We start from the raw sequence: 23,353 nt of genomic DNA, 5'->3' as shown, positions 1-23,353 counted from the left end.
TTATTTTGAATTAATAATTCGTAAAAATTTTTCTTTTTAGAGACTAAGATTTTAAAATGTAATACAAGATTCCTTATAGGTTAATCTACCTTTATCAAAAAAAAAAATGTCTATAAGAAACTCAAACTAAATTTTTATGAGCGTTTGACATTCATATTTTTACAACATTTGATGTTCGCTCGATTTCTCATGTGACAAAATTCTTATTTTATTGTAATTAAAAAACGAATGACTGTAGATATTTGAAAATTTCACTGAATGTTTATATTAGCATTTCCTATATACGATAAAATTTTGAAAATAATTTGACTCTTTTTGAGCTGTTTACGGACATTGTAAGTTTTCAATTTTTTTAGTTTTTTTTCTATAAATATCAATAAAGTTTTATCTATTGGGCCAAAAAGTGTAAAAAATTAATACAAGGCTCCTGATACATTGTTACAATAGCAGTTGAAAAATATTAAAAATACATGGGCACAATTATTTTTTATAAGCATTTGAAGTTGAAATTTTGACAAAATTTATCAAATTTAAAATTGAATAATTATTTTGTAGTTAAAAATTTATAAAATGTTCAACTTTTATATCTAAAGATTGAAAATTTAAAACAAGTTTTCACGTAAATATTTAATTCTGTTACCAAAAATTCTAAGAATACATAAGCACAGTTTATTTTTATAGTCATTTTAATTTCCAATTTAGACGAAATTACATATTAAAAAACCTGGAATAACTATTTTAGTTATTTTGTTGTGATTGTATATTTGTATAATATTATTTGTGGGTACTTGAAACTTCTAAAGTATACTATTATATATCTATGATGGTACCGCGGTTTGTTGTTGATGTATAACGCGTTAACTAATGGATATTATGATATGATTAATTTGAAAATTATTAATAATACTATAGATAAGTATACCTAAATATGTATGTCTAATATCTAGACTTACATACCGTCTCCGCTCAGAATCGTTTTTCTTAGACAGTGATATTATATCAATGAATTCAAATTTAATACTATCCATTATACAGTGACCCACTTGTAACCTACCGTATAGCAGAGCGACATCCACTTACCCACCTTTTTAATATTTGAATATTATATTCATCCTTTAAAATCTGGTAAGAATATACATTAAAGATGGTTAAAATATTATGTTCAAAAAATCTATTTTTCATTATATACGTCTTATACATTTTAATATATAATAGAAGTTATCAATTAACTTTGATTTTAAGTTTAAATAATGTGCAGGCTGGTAATTTTCAGAGTATTTACTCATTAAAAGTTAAATTATTTTTTGAATTCCGATTCATTAATCATTATACCGATTTGAAAACCATGTAATAATAATATAAATAATATAGATACCACAAGTGGCACAACCCAATGGTCCATATATGCAGCTACCGAGGCTCTGGTTTACAAAATAAAGAATAATTTATTATTATTTCAATTTACCTAAGGAGGTATACCTAAGGAGGTAACAGTAACTTATTTTTGTTATCTACAAATATGTTATATGTTAATACATTATTGATATTTTGAGATTCTGAGAGGAACTATGAATGTATTTATAGTTTACAATAATGTTTTTTTTTTAATTTTGTGTCTGTCATTACCTTTTGGGGCGGATAAAAATATAAAATGCTTCGAGTATCTTTTCTGATAAGAAAATGAGTCTAGTCGGTACTTTGTGAGTCCAATTCTTAGTAATTTTCTAAAGCGTATAGGCAGTGCCGCATTTAGACATTTTGCGCCCCGGTGCAAAAAAAAATTGGCGCCCCCTAAGCTCCGGTGAAAAAAAATTACTTCCCCCTAAGGGGCCTACCCACGGAAAATATGGGAGCTAGATCCTCATTAACCTTTTAGATTTTGAGCACAGAAAAAAATATTTGTTTTACAATGTGTGCTTTTTTTAAAAATATTGTTTAGTAATTGCTTGATTCTCTCTCCGCAAAGATACATTTGAATTGCCAGATATGAACGTGTAGCTCAGTTGGTAATTTTATATATATTATGGTGTATTGTACTTGAACCTTTAGGTGTTTACTCAATAAATATAAATCGTATACCAATTACCAGATATGAACGTGTAGCTCAGTTGGTAATTTTATATATATTATGGTGTATTGTACTTGAGCCTTTAGGTGTTTACTCAATAAATATAAATCGTATACCAATTACCAGATATGAGCATGTAGCTCAGTTGGTATACCTACATATTAGATATTATAAGTGTTTGAAGTGGGGGGGAATGGGGGATACGGTGGGATGACATCCCTCAACTTTTTATAATTTACATTTTCCATCCCTCCACTTTTTTCGTCAAAAATAATGTATCCCCCTTATTATTAATTTAATATAATATAAAATATAAATTATGAAAACTGTATAAAATATGAAAGACATCCCTCCACGTATTTCGAGCCACTTCGACTACCGGATATTATTAATGTAGTTTACTGTAATTGACGTGCCTGAAATAAATAAATAAATAAATAAATAAACAGCGCAATTGGTATATTGACCCTGAAACAGAAATGTTGTTTTAGGCGCAACTACAGGTCCATGCGGTTCCTTTTGCACACCGCACACGTGGCAGATACGTCACAAAATACCTTACGGTACGACTTTCATATGTAGTGATGGGCTGTGGGTAAATACCCAACGAGTAAGAAATATATTTTGGGTAAATATTTACCTTTGAAAAATTGGGTATTTTTTTTTAAATATGGCTATACTGTTTTATCATAAATCGTGGTTTATATAATATAACCGTCTAATGTCCGCGAAATATAGAATATAGAATATAGATTTTCATTATTCAATTAATATTTTTGTGTTTTTAAAAAAAATTATTTTATATTTTCTTTTAAATAATATAACAACAGTAAGCTTATGAAAATTTTATTTTTTTCTAGTTTTAAAAATATTTTTTTTGTTTTTATTAATAATAATAATGATATTTTGAAAAAAATATGTAGCCAACTTTCCACTTAAAATGTATTTAATTAAATATGGGTATTTTGGCTTGGATCACTACAATTTTAACATATTTTGTTCGTTGATGAACAAAATGTTATTGAATATTTTTTGTTTGAAGTAATTACTCAAATTACCGGGTATTTATTTTAAATACCTGGTAAATAACTATGGAATTTACCAAAAATATACTTACCCATCACTGTCCATATGTATATAGGTAAGAGCTAGGTGCCAATCTATAACCTAACCGCTTTTTGATCGCTCTATTCGATATCCAGATGCATCACTTATGAGATGATCAATAATTACCATTCCATTCCTCCAAGTGGTGACGTTAACTTTTTTTTTTTCTATGAAGCAACCACCTTGAAATTTAAATATAAGTACCTACCCACAGAACATTTTTGTCACAATTTACACTTATCTTTTTGCACATTTTAAACGCAGGTCGTACGTGACTACGAGAGTATAAATTATAAGCCAGTCTAGATGTCTAGACCCCAGGTCTTGGAGACTGGGGTCATTGGGATATCCACCCACACTATTGCATGAGGTGGCCGCCTCATCAAATCGCTATTTACGACGCCACTGATCCCTTCAGTGTGTAGGTTTCCATAAGTCTTTTATTGTATTTGTACTATTATATAGATACGTTCATGCATAGATATTAAATATTAATCTGATTTGGACAGAACCTAACTATTCCGAGTTCCAACTGCTGCGTAGCAGGGGTTTTTCGACTTTTTCGCCCACTTGTCGGAAAAAACATTAACTGTCCACTGGACAATTTACGGGAAAATGTAATTATCCAACGCTTTAACCGGCATTTAAAATTAAACGTTCGATGCATCCGTGACAGAATAATCTGTATTCTGTACTCATACGTGCATAGTGCAATAAAACCATGGAGAATCTCGTGCACGTTATGACAACGCTCAAGAAAATGATGAAAAACATGGGCAAAAAAAAGAACATATTATCTACCCGGTTACAAACTACATCCGCTAACTCATATCTTTTTTCTCAGTCAAGATTTGATTAGATAAACCAAAGAAGATTCATAGACTACAACAGCTGGCTATATTTTTTAAGAATGGGCTTGGCGCGGCGCGATGGCTGTTATCAATCTCGCAACATGATTGAGAGTAAGTAAAGTCCACTGCTATTAGTTCCCGGATGGGTGACCACCCGGGTTCGTTGAGGCAAAAAGTTTGTCACACATACCTACACCATACACGTGTTACTAACCAACTGTTTCAACCGTACACCAACCATACCTACGGTGATCCCTAGTCCCTACAATAGCTAATGTTCATAGTTGCCGGACTAAAGTTCAATGGAAAAAAATATATATATCATATATGTATAATATTGTACTTTAAAAGCCTCAAATATCCACGAATAATATTTTTAAATTATAACAAAATAACTTAAATTGTTATTCTTGGTTTTAATAATAGTATGTAATTGTGTCCAAATTTGAACTTAAAATATCTATAAAAAATAACTGTTTATATATTTTTTGGTTACAATATGAAATATTTATGAGAATCCTTGTATTAAATTTTCAATTCTTAGGTGTAAAAATTGAAGATTTTGTGATTGTTTAATTAAAAAATAATTTGAATATTATATTTGAGATTTATGTGAACTTTATTGTGCCCACCGCTATGGATCTTTAATATTATAACAGCTTTTAAGGAACCTTGTATTAATTTTTCAAGCTTTTTGACCCAACGAAAAAAAATACTATTGACATTTTTATAGAATAATAATCTATAAAAGTTGAAAATTGAAAATGTTTATAAATTCAAAACATGTTAGAAACGTTATCATGTATAGAAAATGATAAAATACTTAAACATTTGATGAAAATTTCAAGTAGGTACCTACAATTAAGTTTTTGAATAAAAAAATAGTTGTATGAAAATTTGTAGAATGAAGAACAGCTTCAATCATCTATCCCAACTAAGGACAGAAATATTGTAGAGCTAAATAATAATTGAGAAGCAAAAAAAATATTAATGTGTTATGAATTTATGTTATAAGGGGCTTTTTACCGACACCTCTGAATATTTGTATTTATTTATTAAAGTATACATGTTGACTGTTGTTATTGTATATAAATTATATTCAATTCAGAACTTTATAATTTATTTATTTAAGTTAGTAAACTATTAACAATCATTAACCTATTTAAATTTCTTTATCTGAATAACACACATTAGCTTTAACATAAAAAAATATTCTTATATAATGAATGATAATATTTAATAGCTATTAAAATATCCATTATATGAATATTGATTTAGGGCGAAGCTTTAATAATAACACTATTTACAAAATTGTGAACAATTATTTTTATTGAAGTATAATAAGAATTTGTCATGAAAACATATTATTATTATTATTTTCGTTTATCTGATTCCTAGAAAATGTATTTCTAATGCTAGTGATTTTAGAGTGTTTATATGCATCATAAAATAATTTTAATTACACCATTACAAAAATAAATGAACTAAATGTCTACATAACACAAAACAATATTTTGAACAAAAATATAATAAGAATAGAAACATAATAAAAATTAACTTAATAATAGCCAAGGTTAGGGCTATGGGTTCTGAACAGGAACTTTAAAAAAATGGTTTCTAGGACTTAACTAGTAGTAAAAATCAAATTTTACATATCACTTATATTATATATATATATAAAAAAAATAATTTACTAGTTTTCCTCATAAAAATAATTTAACAATTTAAAGGTATTAATTTGTCTGGGAAATGTAAATCTAATAAGGAGTTTTAAAAAAAATGATTTGATTAAAAAAAAAACTATGACTATTTCAAGCGAGTATAAAACAATTATCATTCACAGAAAATTAGAATGAAAATAGTTTGTCCCTAAAAACAACTGAATATAGCCATAAATATAATTTTAATTCAGTCTGATATGAATTATTAACATCACATTTGTATTCCCTTCATTATAAAACTATGCATACATATCAGTCTAGAATGTTGAACAAAAATTATGATTACATTTTCTAACAAGAAAAAATGTATTGTTTCAAAATTTAAATTAATTTTTATATTATATTTCATACATAATTAACCTCTGAAACAATTATCTTAATATCTAACAAATTGAAAATAAATAAATACATTGTAGCAAGGGACAAACAGTGTTGATATATTTATCTGTTTTTTATTTTAAATTCTCAATAAACAATATTTTACAATTTATTGAGGATTAAAATGAAAAACATTTGTACAAATATAAATAATAAACATCAATAAATTAAAGTAAGAAAAAATGTTGTACCAAAAGAATAAGTTATTTGAATAATATATAAAATTTATTAGACATCAAATCATTTGTAGCAAACTTTTGATAATTTATGAATCAGGTAAAATAGTTGTAAGTTGGTTCACTACAGATAAGACAATAACTTTAGTCCTTACACCTAATGTAAGATGAAAATCATGTAAATTGCAAACCCAATGTTTTTCACGAAGCTAAAACTGTAGCTTAAGCATGTTAAGATATTATTTTAGTAGTTCCAAATATCAAATTTTCAGCCAAACTTTAATAGGCTTATAGTCTAATAATCATTGATAGCCAATTTATCAAAATTTCAGGTTAAGTTCAATTCAATTCCATTTCATTATATTATGTCCCTCCTTCTGAGGCATCACGACCACGTTGTTGTTCCAATAAACGTTCAAGTGGCGATGGTCCTGGTCCTGACCACAATGACTATAAAAAAAAATAATATATGTGAAGTATGATAATTTTATTTTATTTTTAACAAATAATACCTGCTGATGGAATGTAGTAAATGATCTGTTATTGGGCTCTTGATTTGTATCCATATTACGAGGCATCATAACATTAGGTTGATTAAATAGTGAATAATATGGACTGTTGTTTACACCATTGTAATAATTACGTTGTTGATCATCTCTTATATTAAAATGCTTAAAAATTGTATAAGATAATTAATATTATTTTTTTTATTTATTTATTTTAAATCTTCATACTTACATTTAAATTATTTTGCAATGGTGAATTATGTGTTACTTGGGGAGGATTAACATTTGACCAAGTGCCGTTTGGGTATTGCCCAATTGGAGCTTGGTTTTGCATAAATGGAAACATTGGGTGATTCTGTTGGTTGCTAAAAATTATAAGGGTTAAGCAAAATTATTATAGTTGTAAAATTACTGTATTATGTAAACAGTTTGAGTTGAGTATTCATGCAATTCTACAAATCAAATTAATGTTTTTAGAAATACAATACATTTTCTTACTTTTGAGGTTGTTTAATGCTATCAATCCAACTGGCTGGTGGCTGAGGCCAAGCAGAGAAATTTTGTAATGGCTGACCAAACCTGAATTGACTTTCAGAAGATGATGGAAATCCACTCATATGCAGCTGACCAAAAGTATTCATAACTGGATTAATATTAGTTTGAGATGAGTTTAAATTGTTGACAGGATGCGGCAATTGGTAGCCAATAGGAGTAGGTTTTACAGCATTTTGATCTTTTTCAAATTCTGAAGAAGTCTGATCAAGGTCTTCCAATGACCATTTGGCTTCACTGCTAGACGATGAACTCGGAGATGGTGACCGGAATTTTACCTTCACATTATTTAAACAACAAATTAATTATTAATAATCTGTAATATATATTGTCCTATACTATGCAGTAAGATATTTACTTGTTTGGCTTCAGCATCTTGATTTTTTTTGAACATCGAATCAAAGTCAACATTACGCAATACTGGTTTTATATCTGAGTTACTAGAGGACTGGGGCTTTAAAATACCACTTTTTCTTTCACCTAAAAATAAAATATCATATAAAGGTAATAACAATTTATTTATTATACTTATTAATCATAATTTATTATAATAACATACTTGAATTAAGTAACTGCCGTTGTTGATATGATGATAATGTTTCAAGATCAGCAGCGAGATCAATTGAATGAGAGCTGGTCGAACTATTTGGTATTATTTCAAAACTCCATCCTTTATCTTTTTTTCTGACAAAAAAAAAAATTAATTGATTAATTGCATACAAATTAAAAATAATCAAATATTCTTACATTGCTTTAATTAATGAATACGAAGTAGACGAAAACCATACACCAAAATCAATTAAACGATTAGCTCTTAGAGCATTTACATTTATTTTTGTAGTATCATCAGCATTTAATCTAAGATAAAATAATAAGATATATTTATAAAATTAAAGTGTTATAAAAATTACTACAGTTTAACTTACATGAGCTTAGAATGTACCGATTCCAACATAACAAAGCCTTGGAGTAATCTATCTTCTGGTAAAGGAATATGAGAATCTAATAGTAATAAAACATTTATTAAGATATATTTTGAATTATCATATTAATTAAAAAGTGAGGAAGTAGGTAATCGCTCTGTTAAACAGTATGTGTTGAACGTATGTTGACATCGAGTAAGTCGCTGTAATGGATGTGTTAAATTGGAATTCAATGAAAAATCATTGCATACAAATAACAATAGTTCTGAGCGAATACAGTCGTCTGCCTACATCAATAAGTATATTTTATAATACAGTCGAGTTGCGATAACTCAAAGTTAAAAGGGGATAAAAATTCACTTTAAAATATGTATTATTCAAGATATCTAACTAATTTATAGGCGAAAAATTTTCTAGGGGGAATAAAACACAATTCAAGTTGTCAAGTCTTTCGAAGTATCGAGCATCGACTGTATATTTGAATTGCGATTATAGTAATACATTTTACAATTTTAATTTGTTATTTGTTAGAACATTTTATTTATTATGCTGATATATTTAAAGTAATAATAATGTAAAAAAACAATTGTCAATTAGTTGAATTAAATTTAAGTACGTAAACAGTAAGTTGAATTAATTTTTGATAAAAATATTGTATTTATTATAATAGTATTTATATTAATATCATACACATGGCTTAAATATACTAGGTTATCACAATAGTGTCCAATTTTTAGGTACCGCATGATCTACTTATGAGAAACCTTCTGTTAAATTTTTGAGAATTGGCTATTAATAATAAATATTTTATGAATTACTCACATAATAATTTGCAAATTTTTGTGATTTTGATGAACTTTGAAAAATTATACAAATATCTTTTGCTTTTGTTTTATTTTATTATATTTTCTGAAAGAAAAACTTACCAGGAACCTTCTATCAAATTGTCAAGGTTGTTTACTCACAAAATAAACATTTAATCGTGCATTAATCAAATAAAAAGTAAAAAAGGTGGGTAAGTGGGCATCGCTCTGCTGTACAGTAGGTTACAAGTGGGTCACTGTAATTGATGGTGTTAAATTTAAATTCAATGACATAATATCATTGTATAAGAAAATTGATTCTGAGTAAAAACTGTCAGTCAGCCTATATTACTAAGTATATTTGATGATATTATTGTGAATAAAGTAATTTATATATAACCTATTTACGTGGAACCTTGTTTTAAATTTTCAATCCTTAGCTATAAAAGTTGAAAGTTTAAAAATTTTCAATTACAAAATAAATTATTCAATTTAGTCAAAATTCAAACTTTAAATGCTTATAAAAAAAAAATTGTGCCCATGTATTTTTAATATTTTTTAACTTCTATTGCAACAATATATTAGGAGCCTTGCATTACATTTTCACGCTTTTTTACCCAAAAAAAAAATTTTAAGTATTTACAGTCATTCGTTTTTCAATTTCAATAAAATAAGAAATTCGTTACACGAGAATTCGAGTGAATATCAATTGTTGGAAAAATATGAACTTTAAACGCTCATAAAAATTTAATTTGACTTTCTTGTAGACATTTTTTTTTTTGATAAAGAAAGACAAACTTATAAATTATCATGTATTACATTTTCAAATCTTAGATTTAAAAAGAAAATTTTTTCATGAATTTCTAACTCAAAATAATTTACAAATTTTTGATATTTTTACTTATTTTGTCAATATTTGAACTTTAAATGTTTATAAAAAAATTGAGACTATGAATTTTTAAATTTTTTCATCTGCCTTTGAAACAATATACTAGGAATCTATAAAAAAAATAATGGTATTGGTTTGTGGTGTTCACACTAATTTATTGTAATACAATATAATATATATATATATATATATATATACGAAAGTACCTTCAGGTATGGTAGATCAACAAAAAATTAATTTTTCACTGGGCAATATAACAACAGTTTAAGACAATTAATTATACAATAGATTGTAACTCACAATCGTCATTGTTTAGATCATTTGATAGTCCGTTCAATAGTTTGCAAAGTCCAGGCCAGATTTGTAAGCGACTTTTAAAACCAGGAGAATTTAGAACACTTATATCACTTCTTATCCAATCCAGAATTAGTTTGACTGTAAAAATAAAGTATAAATTTGAGTTACAACATGTGATATTGATGGTTTAATAAAATTTAAATAAGTTTTTTCTTTGAATGAATTGGGTATTTTTTTTTTTATTACCTGCAGGCAAAGTATAGTATTCTGAGATATTTTGACTTTTTTTCATTGTGTACAGTGGAAGTAAAAAAGCATTAAGGAAAGTGGCCAGTAAATCAACAACAGGAAAACACTGCATTTTAATTGACGTAGATTCATTTCCAATATAGTTAAATGCCAACATATTAATAGCCACCATCTAAGAATAATTATATATATAAGATACGTAAATATTAATAACAATAATAATATTAATAATAACCTGCTGTAATTTAAATGACGAAAATGATTCAGTAGCAATATGTGGTGTAAATGACAAGGAAAGACTTTTGATGTATCCATCACAAGCTTGACGTTTCATTATATCTTTTGACATCAACACTCCATGGAATGCGAGAAATAGTTGAATAAATTCAGTACTAGTGATTTTTGTTTTATACAGCATGTCTTGACTAAAAAACAATAAAACATAAATAGTAATGTACCAAAACAAATTATTAGTTGATTTGTAGAATTTAAAATTTTTTTTTTTTTAACTGTATTATATTTACCTAGAGCTAATATATTTATTTAATGTGAAATTTAGATTATTGACAGCTGCTAGAAATGGGTGTCTAACATTAATGCTTCTCATGTAATAAAATACTGTGCTCAAACTATCTCCTCGTGATGCTTCCAGTAGAGCCAATTGGTTGTAAGGTTGTCCACTGTTAGGGCTTAATTGAATGGCATGTCTGTATAAAAGTATATTGTTTGTGTTAAAATAATATACATTTTCTAAGGTAAATACACATCAAACTTATTTGATAATTATTTCAATTATTAGTGTAGTTTTTTTACAACACTGTTTAAGTTTAACATTTCTATCTTAATTTAAAATTATTGTTGTATTAATTAATATTAATTTGTTTAAAACAATTATTACTTTAGTGGCATATCATGCATTATTTAGTATTTGTTATGATTATTTAATAACATGCCACTAAATAAAGTTTTCTATATAAAACAAGAGTAATAATTCAGTTTTTATCAATTTTTAAATAAAATAAAATACCTAATAACTAATAAGTTTGTTTGTTTTTAATGATAATATATCTATACTTTTTTCAGAATTCCTCAGTCCCTACCATAAATAATCAACAGTGGACAAAAACGTTGTGCCACCGGTTCAGGGGTTTGAATCTAATATGGCAAGTCTTCTGAATAGACTATAGTTATATTTATATTTATATTTAAAAAGTAAGCATTACTAAACTTTAGTCAGAATAAGAAAGGTACCGGGCGACGACATGTTTTCATCCGGCGGTGTTCAGATGCTTCTTTCACCAAGTCAACCACTTGGTTCGGCATTCTGAACGAAGCCACAACCATGCACACAAGTCAGCTGCTCGGTACCTTTTTTATTCTGAATAGAGTATAGATAAGGATTAATGGAACAAGTGTATGCATTTTAAAAGAAATTATTGTTATAATCTAAAGATGATTTTACAAAGAGCTGAGTTAACTATTATGTACTTATGTAAAAATAGTTTTGTAATAAGTACTATTTTCTAATATAACATGACAATTAAATAGTAATAGTAAGGAAGACAAGTATTTTAATATTTCAGAGATAAAATGCGGACACAGGTGGTTTAATTTAAGTAGATAACAATGTTTATAATTTATTTACATTTAAACTATGTACCTGTAAAACGATTCAGCTTGTCTATTTTGATTACGATAACGAGCAATGTCACCCAGGTGTACCAAACAATATTGACAAATGTAATTGCATGAACTTTTTTGTGGTTTTCGTAAATATGTTGATCCTAATGACTTATCATCCGTGTCACAAAATCCATACAATTTTCTATGGATATTAATAATATATAATTAACTAAATTGAGTACCATAAATAATAATCATTACTCATTAGCTATTACATACTTATGAAATGGTAGATCCAAATCAAATGTCAAGCATATGCTGTGCAAAAGCATAAGATAAAAGCCATATGCAGACTCAAGGCACGATAAGAATAGTGCGTTCCATTCATTGCGTTTGGCATTCTAATAAAGAAGTAAAAACCATTGATATAAATAAATAATACAGTGAAGTGAATTCATTAACTATTAATGTATAAATTTAGTAGTTATTTAATTCAGTCAACTTTGTGGATGGTACCTTTTTGTCTTTGGCGAGTTGTTGCAACTTGTTGATGTTATTTTTAAATCCATGATTCCATAAGTCTTGTTCAACTTTTTGGTCCAGTGCATATTCCAAGTCCAAAGTCAACACTTGCTGGTAGATGATCTGAAAAATAGAAATAAATTGTGATTAAAAAGAATTGACAAGCAACAATAAAGTGTTTAAGTGTGCATACCCTCAACTGCTGTTGATACGCCAACGTCTCTGGGCTGTTTATATCTTTGGATGTACATATTTGTTCTTTCAGTTGATCGGCTTTCCTGGAATAGACGATACATAGGTAAAATTAATAACAACATCCTTTATCGAGCAGCACCCAAATGGGCATTCATACTTCAAAGTTTGGATGGCCGCGATGGACACCATGGTGCAATAATATCCCCCCACACATGGAACAGTATGAATGTATTTTTCGTTCAGACGACGATCTCACTGAGCCGAAGGAAAGAAACACAGCAGGACACCATCAACGACCAGTCATTACCGTCCAATCATTGTCGGCATTCTTGCATTTGAAGACAATAATTAATATTGTTATTACCTACGTATCGCAATACATTAGGTATAATATCGTTAAGACTTAAGGATTAGGAGGAGTGTTATACACCAAAATATGTCAGATGTCATATGCACTATTACGACTACAACGTACGAGTTACTCTATCGGACATCCGTCCTCGGCACGCGCGTTATCATTTATCAGTACATACACAACCATAGATGATAATAGAGGAACGCTCACTTTCGGCGGGACCATTGTCGTTTTAGAACACCGGCTGATAAGAGTTGTTTGAAATTTGAATGCGTTTTTTAAAAAAAAAACACATTGGCGTAAAATAGAATTGCGTTAATTTTATACGACTATACTAACTTTACTCACTCGGCAGTTTGGTTGACTTTTTTTCGAATTCAGTTAATGTTGTGTATTTTACTTGCTGTTCGCCGTTGAGAAGCGAACACTCGTTGGGCACACTGTTTCGCGGCGACCACCACAACAAAAATAATAATAATAATAATAGCGCATCATCGTTGAACATGGCGACCTTGTATCGCCGCAATTGTACGTAAATATTATATTAAATGATTACGAAATATAAAAATGATAAGTTGGTACATAGTCTCTGTAAATGTGATTTTAGCTTTCCAATACCCTGACGAAAATACGTTTCCTTAATGATATCTCCGTGTTTTTTCCGGCGACTTTAAATTTCCGCTTAGACGGACGCGCAGTCAACAGTCGACCACCGGAAAGTCCAAAAGAGGTCTGTGGAGCGTGCTGCGTGGACTGGGGAATTGTGAACACGACCGCACGCCGGTTTATCAATTCTCCTTGGGTGAGTAAAAGACAACAGAAAAAAAATACGATGGCAAAGCCAAACGTATGGGCGTACGTTGTGATGCTCTTTGTGTTTTTCGCTGTTGCATTGTCGCTTGTCGCAGTGATGTCTTTGAAGTTTGAGCGGTTCGTGTGACGTTTGAAACTTCATTGGATTTATCAAAGCGGAATTATCTTAAAATCCGTCTTCGATTTTGTTATTTAACGACTTTCGAGTTTCGAGTTGCGAATTGCGATTGCTAAACTTCCAAATTGGCAAAGTCTAATGGCGACTTGCGTCCTGTTTATGTTAATATTATATTGCTGTGTAACATTATAATATGTGGGTAATAGGAAAAAAAATGAAACATACTTATTTTGCTGGCTGTAAATTGAGAAAAAAAAGTAAAAACAGACCGCTTAATAAAACCTATTTTCCTAATTTTTTTTCATTAAAATTATATGGTTTTATTCAGTCTGCACACTACACATTGTCACGATTGAGTGCCCAACTCAAATGATTCCTATGAATTTGTACTCGGTGTCCCGAATTTTTTGAACCAATGATCATAATATTATTGTACATTGTAATAATTTATAATATGCCTCCAAACATCTTTTCCGAAAAAAATATTTGAGTAGGCTGTAGTTTAACTTCATTATACATTGTAAAATCTGATATAGGTGATTTCTGGACTCTGAACTATGGAAGTTGAGTTCCATTAAACTTGCTATATGCCCATATAGGATATTTTCTAATGCAGAAAATTTGTTCTTGTATGATATTTTGATTTTATTATAAATGTTTTTTAAATTATACATTCTCCATTGAATATTAGGTATATAATCTAACCTTACCAATGAAACTTATAATGTTGTCTGTTTGGTAATATATTATCATTAAATTAATGTTTAGATAAACTACTTTACTTTTTTTGTTTAAAACTATAGTGTATACTAATTCGATCATTGATACAAATGTGTTTTAGATTATAAAGAAAGAAAATGAACAAAAAAAGAGATAGATGGGATATTTGCCGTACCTGCGGTAACACAGCGGATGTTGAAATATTTGGCCGCGATGGAGTGACTTTACAGCTTGAAGAAAAAATTAATACCTACCTTCCTATTACAGTTAACTAAAACAATTTATTCAATTTTTTGTTTCGAACCTTGTCTTACCATCTTTAAATTATAGGTTTCCAAGAATGATAACCTACCACTCAAACTATGTAATTTGTGCATCAACCGGCTAGAAAATTGTCATTGCTTAATAGTATCAACTATTGAAATGAATAAAACATTAGAAGAGGTTATGAAAAAAAAACAAATAAAAAATAATTCCTATAATTTTGTAAGTACCCACCTATTAAAAAAATACTATTTGTTCTTCTATACTTCAATAATTCATGTATACATCACTAGATATTATTTTCTTTCTATTTTTGTATTTAGAACTATATTAAATCATATCATATCATTATTAGATGAACTTATCATTGATAGGTTCTTAGCAATATTTAATTATTAACTTTGAGCGCATTTTCCTGAAAGTAATGAAACCGAACAGTATACTATAAATTATTTTTGTGGTAATTTTATGTTAAAACTGTTAACTGTTGACTAAAACATTTGCTCCTAGCCTCCTATTGCTAACCACCTTTTTCAACGGTTTGGTGTTTCTGGTACCATAAACCTTGTTTTGGCAATGAACAAACTTCATAATATGTAGTTTCAGTAAACAGTCAGGAAACCATATGCTTTCGTAATCTTATCGAAAACACGTATAATAAACCATACTGCTATTATAATAGGTAAATCTGGGAAATAATGAAGATGAAAATATTGAAGATGTGGATCAGGAAAATATAGCATCTATGGGAATTATGGATATAAATTCTGCTGACGAAGATGATTGTGGAGGAATTGTTACAGTTAAAGAAGAATATTTAGAAGTATTATGTTTTTTTATTGCTATGTACTTATTAATTTTGTTATTTAATTACAATAATGTTACTTTTACTTTTACTTTAGTACGAACCAGTGGATGTTGTTGGTATTGGGACTGATCAACTATATGATGATGCATCTGTTGACGAGTTAGACTTAGACATGGAAAAAATTGTAGAGGATGATGAGGACAATGGTAAATTTCAATGTGCCAAATGTCAGCGTGTTTTTAATACGGAAGCCAAAATGCGCCGTCACATATTTATTCAACATAATCCTGAAGAAATGGAATGCTTCCATTGCTTTATTAAATATGATTCTATGTTGCATTTTGAACGTCATATTGCTACACACTATACTCGAAATGAATATCTTTGTGACTTTTGCCCTACTATGTTTAATCGGGTATCTGGACTACTCGATCATTTAGCCAAACATAAAAATGATCGTCAAAGATTTACTTGCCAAGAATGTGGAAAAGTGTTGGCAAACAGACTTTCATTTACAATTCATCAACGAACTCATACTGGTGAAAAACCTCATGCATGCAAGTTTTGTGACAGAACATTTTCACAGGTCAGTATATTAATTAATATAAGGTTCAATATAATAATTTTAAATTGGACACTAATTTAATTTCACTATATACTCTTTATTTATTAAAATTAAAATTAACTATTTATTTATTTACTAGCTGTGTTTGCTGCCTGTTGTTGCCTGTGTTAAATATTTGTTTTTTTTTATAAGTACTAAAATGTACACAATTGCCATATTTTTACTAATTATAATTGTACAATAATCAGGCCCGCCACTAGGGCACAAGCAAGGTATATTGTGTTGATTTAGGGCGGCATACAATTTTAAAGAAATTGAAGGGGGCAAAATTAAATAAATATCGGTGGAGAATAACGGCATTAAAGTGTTTGCTTAAGGGCAGAAAATATCTAACGACGGGCCTGAAAGTAATAATATGTAACCAATGGCACCCATTTAAATATACAAAAAAATATTATTTTTTTGAGAGCTGAAAAAAATATCATGTGTGAGCTATCTTTTAGCTATGTATAGGAGTTGAAAAATTAACTATAAACACCTCCCCCAAATCTCAAGGAACCTATTTATATAACTTATTGAAAACGGTCCAGTAGTTTTTGAGTCTATTAATTTTGTATTAACCAATATCCAATTTTAAATATATACCCAACTTCACCCTTGAAAAAATATAATACCAAGCAAGTGGGTAACTCTTTGCTGTACATTAGGTATCTAGAAAAGTCACTGTGATGGATGTATTAAATTTAAATTTTATATAAAATCATTGTATACGAAAAACGATTCTGTGCGAAGATGGTCTGTCAGCCTATAATATTACTAAGTGTATTTAATGATATTATTGTGGTTAAAGTAATTTATTTTACTATGATGCATTAGTACTTAGTGCTATAGTAGATAAAATTAAGTTTTGCAGAAAAACTTGCATTTGAAAATGTTATTGTGTGTATAAAATATAATGATACATTTTAAAAGTTTCAAGTACCTAGGAATAATATTTTTATATTACAACAAAACAACTAAAATCCTTATTCTTTGTTTAAATATTTAATTTCGTCTAAATTTGAATTAACTTTGTTTTACATTTTTAATCCTTCGCTATAAAAATTGAACATTTTATATATTTTGAACTGCAAAATAACTTACAAATTCTCAATTTGTTAAAGGATACATCTTATAAAGCAGTTTATAGATTTCCAAGAATCTTAGTCGTAATGTATCTTTAATTACATAAAGTGCTTGGGGAACTAACGCTCTTTAATGATAAGTCACAGGCCACAGCTGCATTCTCGGTGGATATAGAATATTGCCTAAATCAAACTCTCTAAGGTTTTTTTTAATATTTGAATTTTAAAACAAGTCATGAGCATTTTAAAATAGTAAATTATTTGTACATTTTAAAATGGTCATAACTCGCTTTAAAATTAAAATATAAGAAAACCTATGTCATCGGCTAGATAATATTATTACTTCTATATTTGGTAATTGGTCAATTCACTTTAAAATTGAACATTACACAGTGAATACATTATTCAGAACTTACAATTTGTTATGTTATAGATTTGTAAGACGCACGTTGAAAATGGTCCGCTTTCAACAGCTTTAAAATAGATATTTCATATTTAGTACATGCTTGACTTTTATTGTTTCAATATTTCCACTCAGAAGAATTAGGAGTTGAGAGTCATTGTTTTCCAGAGGGCATGCTGGGAAATTTTAAATGTGTACCGTTAAAACGTGAATTTTTTGATTTTAAAAATTGACTTTTTTTAACACAGGCCTGACACGTTTTAACGGTATTGTTGTTTCATATAATAGAATAAGATCTTGTTAGATATTGAAAGAAAAATAATATAAAAATATAATATTACTTTACTCTGCCTAGTGAGAATATTGTCGATTCTGCACGTCCCCAAGAAACACTGCTGTTGATACGTGGTCGTATCGAGTGGAGATTTACAGAAAAACAAATTTTTGTCGATTATCTCGCTGGCCATAGAATAGATAATAAAATAAAGATTAGAATATCTGTGTATACATGTATGTGTTTCTGGTCTTGATAAGTACTTAAATTAAGGGAGGGGGGCTTTAGGGAGCTTAGCCCCCTCATATTGATATTAATAATGTTGGTCCCCTGAAATTTTAACGGATTTCTGCCTATGGACTGCCGGAATTATAATAATTAATAATAATGTGCTGATCTAGGGGAGAGGGAAAGGGGGAGTTTGCCCCTCCCATGCCATTCCACCCCCAAAATTAAGCACTGGATCTGGCACAGAATGTGCCATGATAGAAAAAAGTTAGTAGGTAAGTCGCTCAGCGATCACCTTAGTGCCTAGCTAGTCCGCCCCAGCCCATACGGGATTGGTAAATTGGGTCCCAGAAAAAAAAAAGGTAGTAGGTAGGTTGAGTCTCAGAAAAAAATATTATTATACGTTCATCCCACTTTTTTAATGTCTAATAATCTTTATTAGAAGTCAAATTTTATAATTATGTTATAAATTAAAATGTATGTGTTAATTAAAATATTATGTTCTTAGTAAAACTTAAATGATAGGTATTTAACAAGCTCAAATCGGGTTATCGTATTAATTTTGTTCCCTTAAGTGTTGTTCTTTATCGAGTGTACTTTTCTTTTTCGTAATTTTACATGCATCTCTGACTAAACTTCTAATAGTTTGTCGACACGATTAAAAATATTAGGACAAGGGCTGTAAAAGCGTCAGTTTAACCAACCATTTGTTGTCCGCACGGCGGTAACTGTAAATTCGGAACAAATATTTGGGGGGAAATGTAGCATCAGGTGAGGTTTAAGTGTTGAGTATATAATCGCAAAATAACTATTTGCTTTTCACTTGGTAAGGTGGGTAAGTGGGTGTAAAGCCGGTATCTAACTTACCTACTATCATTTTTTTACCCGGGACACAACTTACCGCTTTTAAAACAGGCGTTTGTAAACTCTGATAGAATACTGGTTAGAACTATTGAACAATGAAATTGATGATTCGTTCATATTAAGTATTATAAATTTCAAAGTGCCTAACCATAATACTCGTAATAATAATTTATTTTATATTCATCCAGTCTCCCAAAGCTACATGTTAAATCACCCAATCAATATTTTAATGTCTTATGGTAACAATCTTAATGATCATCATTTATTTAATTAATTGTATTCTCTAAATTTGTATTATCTTGTATTTCATTGTTTATCATATACCTATATATTTAGATATAAGGTATGACTTCTGTTCATTTTAAGTTATTTTTTGTATATTGTAACTAATGCTCAACTTATTGTAAATTACTATAGTTACTATAGTGTCACTATCGTAAATATATTTGAAATTGGACAATTTGTCCGTAAATAAATAAATAAATAAATAAATAAATAAAAGGTAACGAAAAGTTCTAATGTAAGCTCTGCCAGTTTTATTTTCTTACCTCGAATGGGTATATAGAAACTCCGCCAGCAATTAAGACCTTCCTTTTGTAAAACTAAATAATATTTCTCTACTAAGTAAACTCAAGAATTCAATATTATTGTGTTAGAGAAAGCTATAAAATACTAAATAGTTATAATAATGGATTTATATTAGGCTTGGTTTGAATAGCTACAAATTGTATCTCATAATTTTTGCTCACAGTTCAAAATATTATAAGTTATAACATATAGAGTCATAATAATATAATATAGGTACTTACATTGATTACCTAATAGTTAATACAATTGTCTATCATTATTTTTTTATTATAATACTGGCCATTGCAATTTGTATTATTTGTTCGAACAATTATTATTTTTATTTTTAAGTATTTTATATTTTTTGGCATATTCTTATTTTTTTTTTTTTAATTTTTTATTAATTAAAGTTTTACTGACGTAAGTCATCTTAACTTATTGTTGTTGAATTACATTTTTTTTAGCATTTGGAAAAATAGATGACAATTAGTAATAATATAATAAATAAATATTAATAATAAAGATACTATTGGCTACGTTTTAAAGTATTTACAATCAGAAGAAAATTAAATTAAAATTAAATAAATAAATAATAGTTATAACAACAGGTCATGTGGGCGTCCACGCTTGAGTCGGCGTACAGAAGATGGGTCACTTAGCTTGTAATATTTCGCACTGTGAGCAAAATCGATGTGGTCGAAGAAGTTGATTGATATTTTTTTTATGTACTCAGTTATTGTGGGTAAATGGCATATACTTATTTAATAAGCATTATTATTATTGTAAAATTATGATTTTTTGTTAAATAATAATCCGTATATTATATTACCTAATTGTATAGTGTATACTGTTACTTGATTTTTTTCACCGGTGGAGTTCACATGAACTCAATTTTACCTGATTTATGTCACTGGTAGAGTTTACATGAACCCAATTTTACCTGTTTTATTTTCCTGGTGGAGCTTACACTAAAAAAAGGTTCTCGTGGCGGAGCTTACATGCGTCCTTCAAAACGTACCCAAATTATCGCGGACCCAATTTACCTAGCCACGTCCCACGATATCTAGCTTCTAGCCTCTAGTTAATCAATGGTATTAACCCACAACTTACAATTTAATTAATTTATTATATTTATATACATTTATATCATAAGATATGATCTATACTTATAAAATCCTAATACCACTGACTCATTCATCTCTATATCTCAAAAACTACATAACGTACAAACTTTAAATTTGGAATAGAGGTTCTTCTCATATGTTCACCGTGCAATAAGAAACGATTTTCAAAAATGTCGCGTTTTAGTGGAGTAATTAATAATTATATATTAAATATACTGTTTGAATTACCATAAGCGAAACTCACGGGCAACGCCACGCGGCATGGCTAAAAATTAAAATATAATATGATTTTGCTTCCATACCTATGCAGAGCGAATTACACCCATAAGGAGTTAATTAATCACAATTTTTTTCCCTGGCAACGCCGGGTTATTCAGCTAGTTTAATATAAAATTAGTAGGTATTCAGGTATTCCTATCAAAATTTCATAAATTGGCAAATTAATTTCAATGGGTCCCTATACTACAGGTCCAACAGCCCCCTCCTTGTGGGAGCCCTGTTGTGCTAGGATGTTTTAAATATTATTATATAAAATGTAATGTTTTGATATATTTTGATATATTTTATATTATTATAAATTACTATTTTCATAATATCATTGTTATAGATTTCATCAAAACAATATCATGAACGCACTCATACAGGAGAGACAACTCATCACTGTGAATTTTGTGGCAAAGGATTCAACTCGAAACTGACACGTGACACTCACAGGCGTATTCATACAGGTGAACGTCCATTTGGATGTCCGATGTGTAGTGCTACATTTCGTTGTTTAGCTAATTTACGCCAGCATCAAATGGTCCATGAACCAGTGAAGCCATTCCAGTGTGAGATCTGCTTCAAGCGCTTTGGAAGACCTGAAAAAGTGCGAGTTCACATGCGTACACACACTGGTGAAAGACCATACAAATGTCCAATCTGTGGACGTGGTTTTACACAAAAGAATGACATGCTCAAGCACACTAATGTTCATAATAAGCCGCCACGAAGGTCCAATTCACAAATAAAAAATTCCGATTTAGTAATTTCCGTTAATAATAAATCTCCACAGTATAAAAATGTAAGTATAAATGAACTACAGGAAATTTGTTATGATGTCTCCAACAGTTATGAAAGTTCAGAAAACGGAAACGAAACAGAAAGTAGTTCAATGCTTTAATCGTAAGTCAATAGCGATTTAATTGAACGTTACATATTATAAATTATACAGGTGTAAAAAAGTTATGTTTATTTTATTAAGTCTTAGACTATTGTTAAATTCATCATACTTATTACTAAACATCATATTAATTTTTTTTTTTACAATATATGTACATTTTACATAATGCTAATTGTCAAATACGATATAGATTAATATTATTATTATGATAAACTATTAATTATTATTGTTTAATTTTAATTTTGTGTAATAAAACTACACATAATATGTTATACTTATTACACTTCAATATTATGCCATTATGGTGTTAATAATATTATATTATCATAAAGTTGAAATTGATAGTTTGAAAGGCTATCATGTGTACCTATAATTATGTGTAATTATGTAAATAAATTCAATTTGGAAACTAAACTTTATTTTAATTGAGTATTTTTGTCTATTTACCACTAAACCGCTATAGGACATCTGGTCTTGCTTTAAATGCCGTTCATCCGTTAAATATACCTAACCAAAAATTCATCTATAAAAATTGAATCTTATTGGAACTCATGAATATTTTACTTAATTGTTAAATATTCCTGAATTGTTTTAGTCCCATATTATAATGTAATTTAAAATTGTACCGAATTTGGTTGTAATAATTAGCTAACCTAACAAAGTTCATCACAAAACATGTTCGGATACGGTTTGTCAACCAAGGATATTTTATATTATATTTATATTATTGTGATTAATACGGTAGCCGGTAAGTATAATTAATATTATTTGTATATAATAATTAATAATGTATCTTAGAAATTTTAAATGCCCACAAATAAATTTTAAAATTATAACACAACTAAAATCATTCTTATTCGTTTAAATATCTAATTTTGTCCAAACATAAACTTCAAATAACTACAAAAAAAAAACCAATTTTTATGTATATACCTATATTTTTTTAGATTTTTTGGTTGCAGCATGAACACTCCGAACTTTTTAGGTGGAATCTTGTTTTAAATGTACCTACAAAAATTGAACATTTTATACATTTTTAACTGCAAAATAATTTGTAAATTTTTTAATATGATAAATTTTGACGAAATTTGAACTTTAAATGCT

The 23,353-nt window shown here is 28.6% G+C and overlaps 3 protein-coding genes across 4 annotated transcripts in view; 2 read left to right on the top strand and 1 right to left on the bottom strand.

The window, feature by feature from the left end:
* LOC115034250 overlaps positions 1–23,353 on the top strand; it is a 26,209-nt gene that overhangs the window by 1,615 nt on the left and 1,241 nt on the right. The window lies entirely within an intron of this gene.
* Positions 6,329–13,679, bottom strand: LOC100161778 (protein SMG7). Of its 2 annotated transcripts, none has more exons than XM_008189436.3 (18): positions 13,564–13,679; positions 13,018–13,224; positions 12,859–12,943; positions 12,660–12,788; positions 12,423–12,544; positions 12,181–12,345; positions 11,045–11,227; positions 10,756–10,945; positions 10,518–10,692; positions 10,275–10,409; positions 8,286–8,361; positions 8,107–8,217; positions 7,919–8,043; positions 7,718–7,839; positions 7,306–7,637; positions 7,040–7,172; positions 6,814–6,972; positions 6,329–6,751 (listed from the first exon to the last, which is right to left on the bottom strand). In XM_008189436.3, exons 2-18 carry the CDS (start codon positions 13,047–13,049, stop codon positions 6,665–6,667), a joined length of 2,361 nt encoding a protein of 786 aa, XP_008187658.1. In that variant the 5' UTR covers positions 13,050–13,224; positions 13,564–13,679; the 3' UTR covers positions 6,329–6,664. The 2 variants fall into 2 exon arrangements, with proteins under 2 accessions (XP_008187658.1, XP_008187656.1); XM_008189434.3 differs by lacking the exon at positions 13,564–13,679 and adding an exon at positions 13,336–13,465.
* LOC100159724 (zinc finger protein 391) lies at positions 13,860–22,444 on the top strand. Its single transcript, XM_001949472.5, has 6 exons — positions 13,860–14,017; positions 14,988–15,132; positions 15,197–15,352; positions 15,813–15,953; positions 16,033–16,524; positions 21,695–22,444. Exons 2-6 carry the CDS (start codon positions 15,004–15,006, stop codon positions 22,247–22,249), a joined length of 1,473 nt encoding a protein of 490 aa, XP_001949507.1. The 5' UTR covers positions 13,860–14,017; positions 14,988–15,003; the 3' UTR covers positions 22,250–22,444.

This window comes from Acyrthosiphon pisum, chromosome A2, assembly GCF_005508785.2.
Source record: "Acyrthosiphon pisum isolate AL4f chromosome A2, pea_aphid_22Mar2018_4r6ur, whole genome shotgun sequence".
NCBI lineage: Eukaryota > Metazoa > Arthropoda > Insecta > Hemiptera > Aphididae > Acyrthosiphon > Acyrthosiphon pisum.
The sequence above is the reverse complement of the archived record's forward strand: the minus strand, read 5'-3'. Positions and strand labels throughout refer to the sequence as shown.

Excerpts from the sequence above, each read along its gene's own strand:
- LOC100161778 (XM_008189436.3), bottom strand. The coding sequence starts at position 13,049 with ATGGTGTCCATCGCGGCCATCCAAACTTTGAA. Across the intron at positions 12,346-12,422 it reads TTGGATCTACCATTTCATAA|AAAATTGTATGGATTTTGTG; the intron begins GTATGTAATAGC and ends TAATATCCATAG. Across the intron at positions 10,410-10,517 it reads ATACTATACTTTGCCTGCAG|TCAAACTAATTCTGGATTGG; the intron begins GTAATAAAAAAA and ends TTATTTTTACAG.
- LOC100159724 (XM_001949472.5), top strand. The coding sequence starts at position 15,004 with ATGAACAAAAAAAGAGATAGATGGGATATTTGCCGTACCTGCGGTAAC. Across the intron at positions 15,133-15,196 it reads ATACCTACCTTCCTATTACA|GTTTCCAAGAATGATAACCT; the intron begins GTTAACTAAAAC and ends TTTAAATTATAG. Across the intron at positions 15,954-16,032 it reads TTAAAGAAGAATATTTAGAA|TACGAACCAGTGGATGTTGT; the intron begins GTATTATGTTTT and ends CTTTTACTTTAG.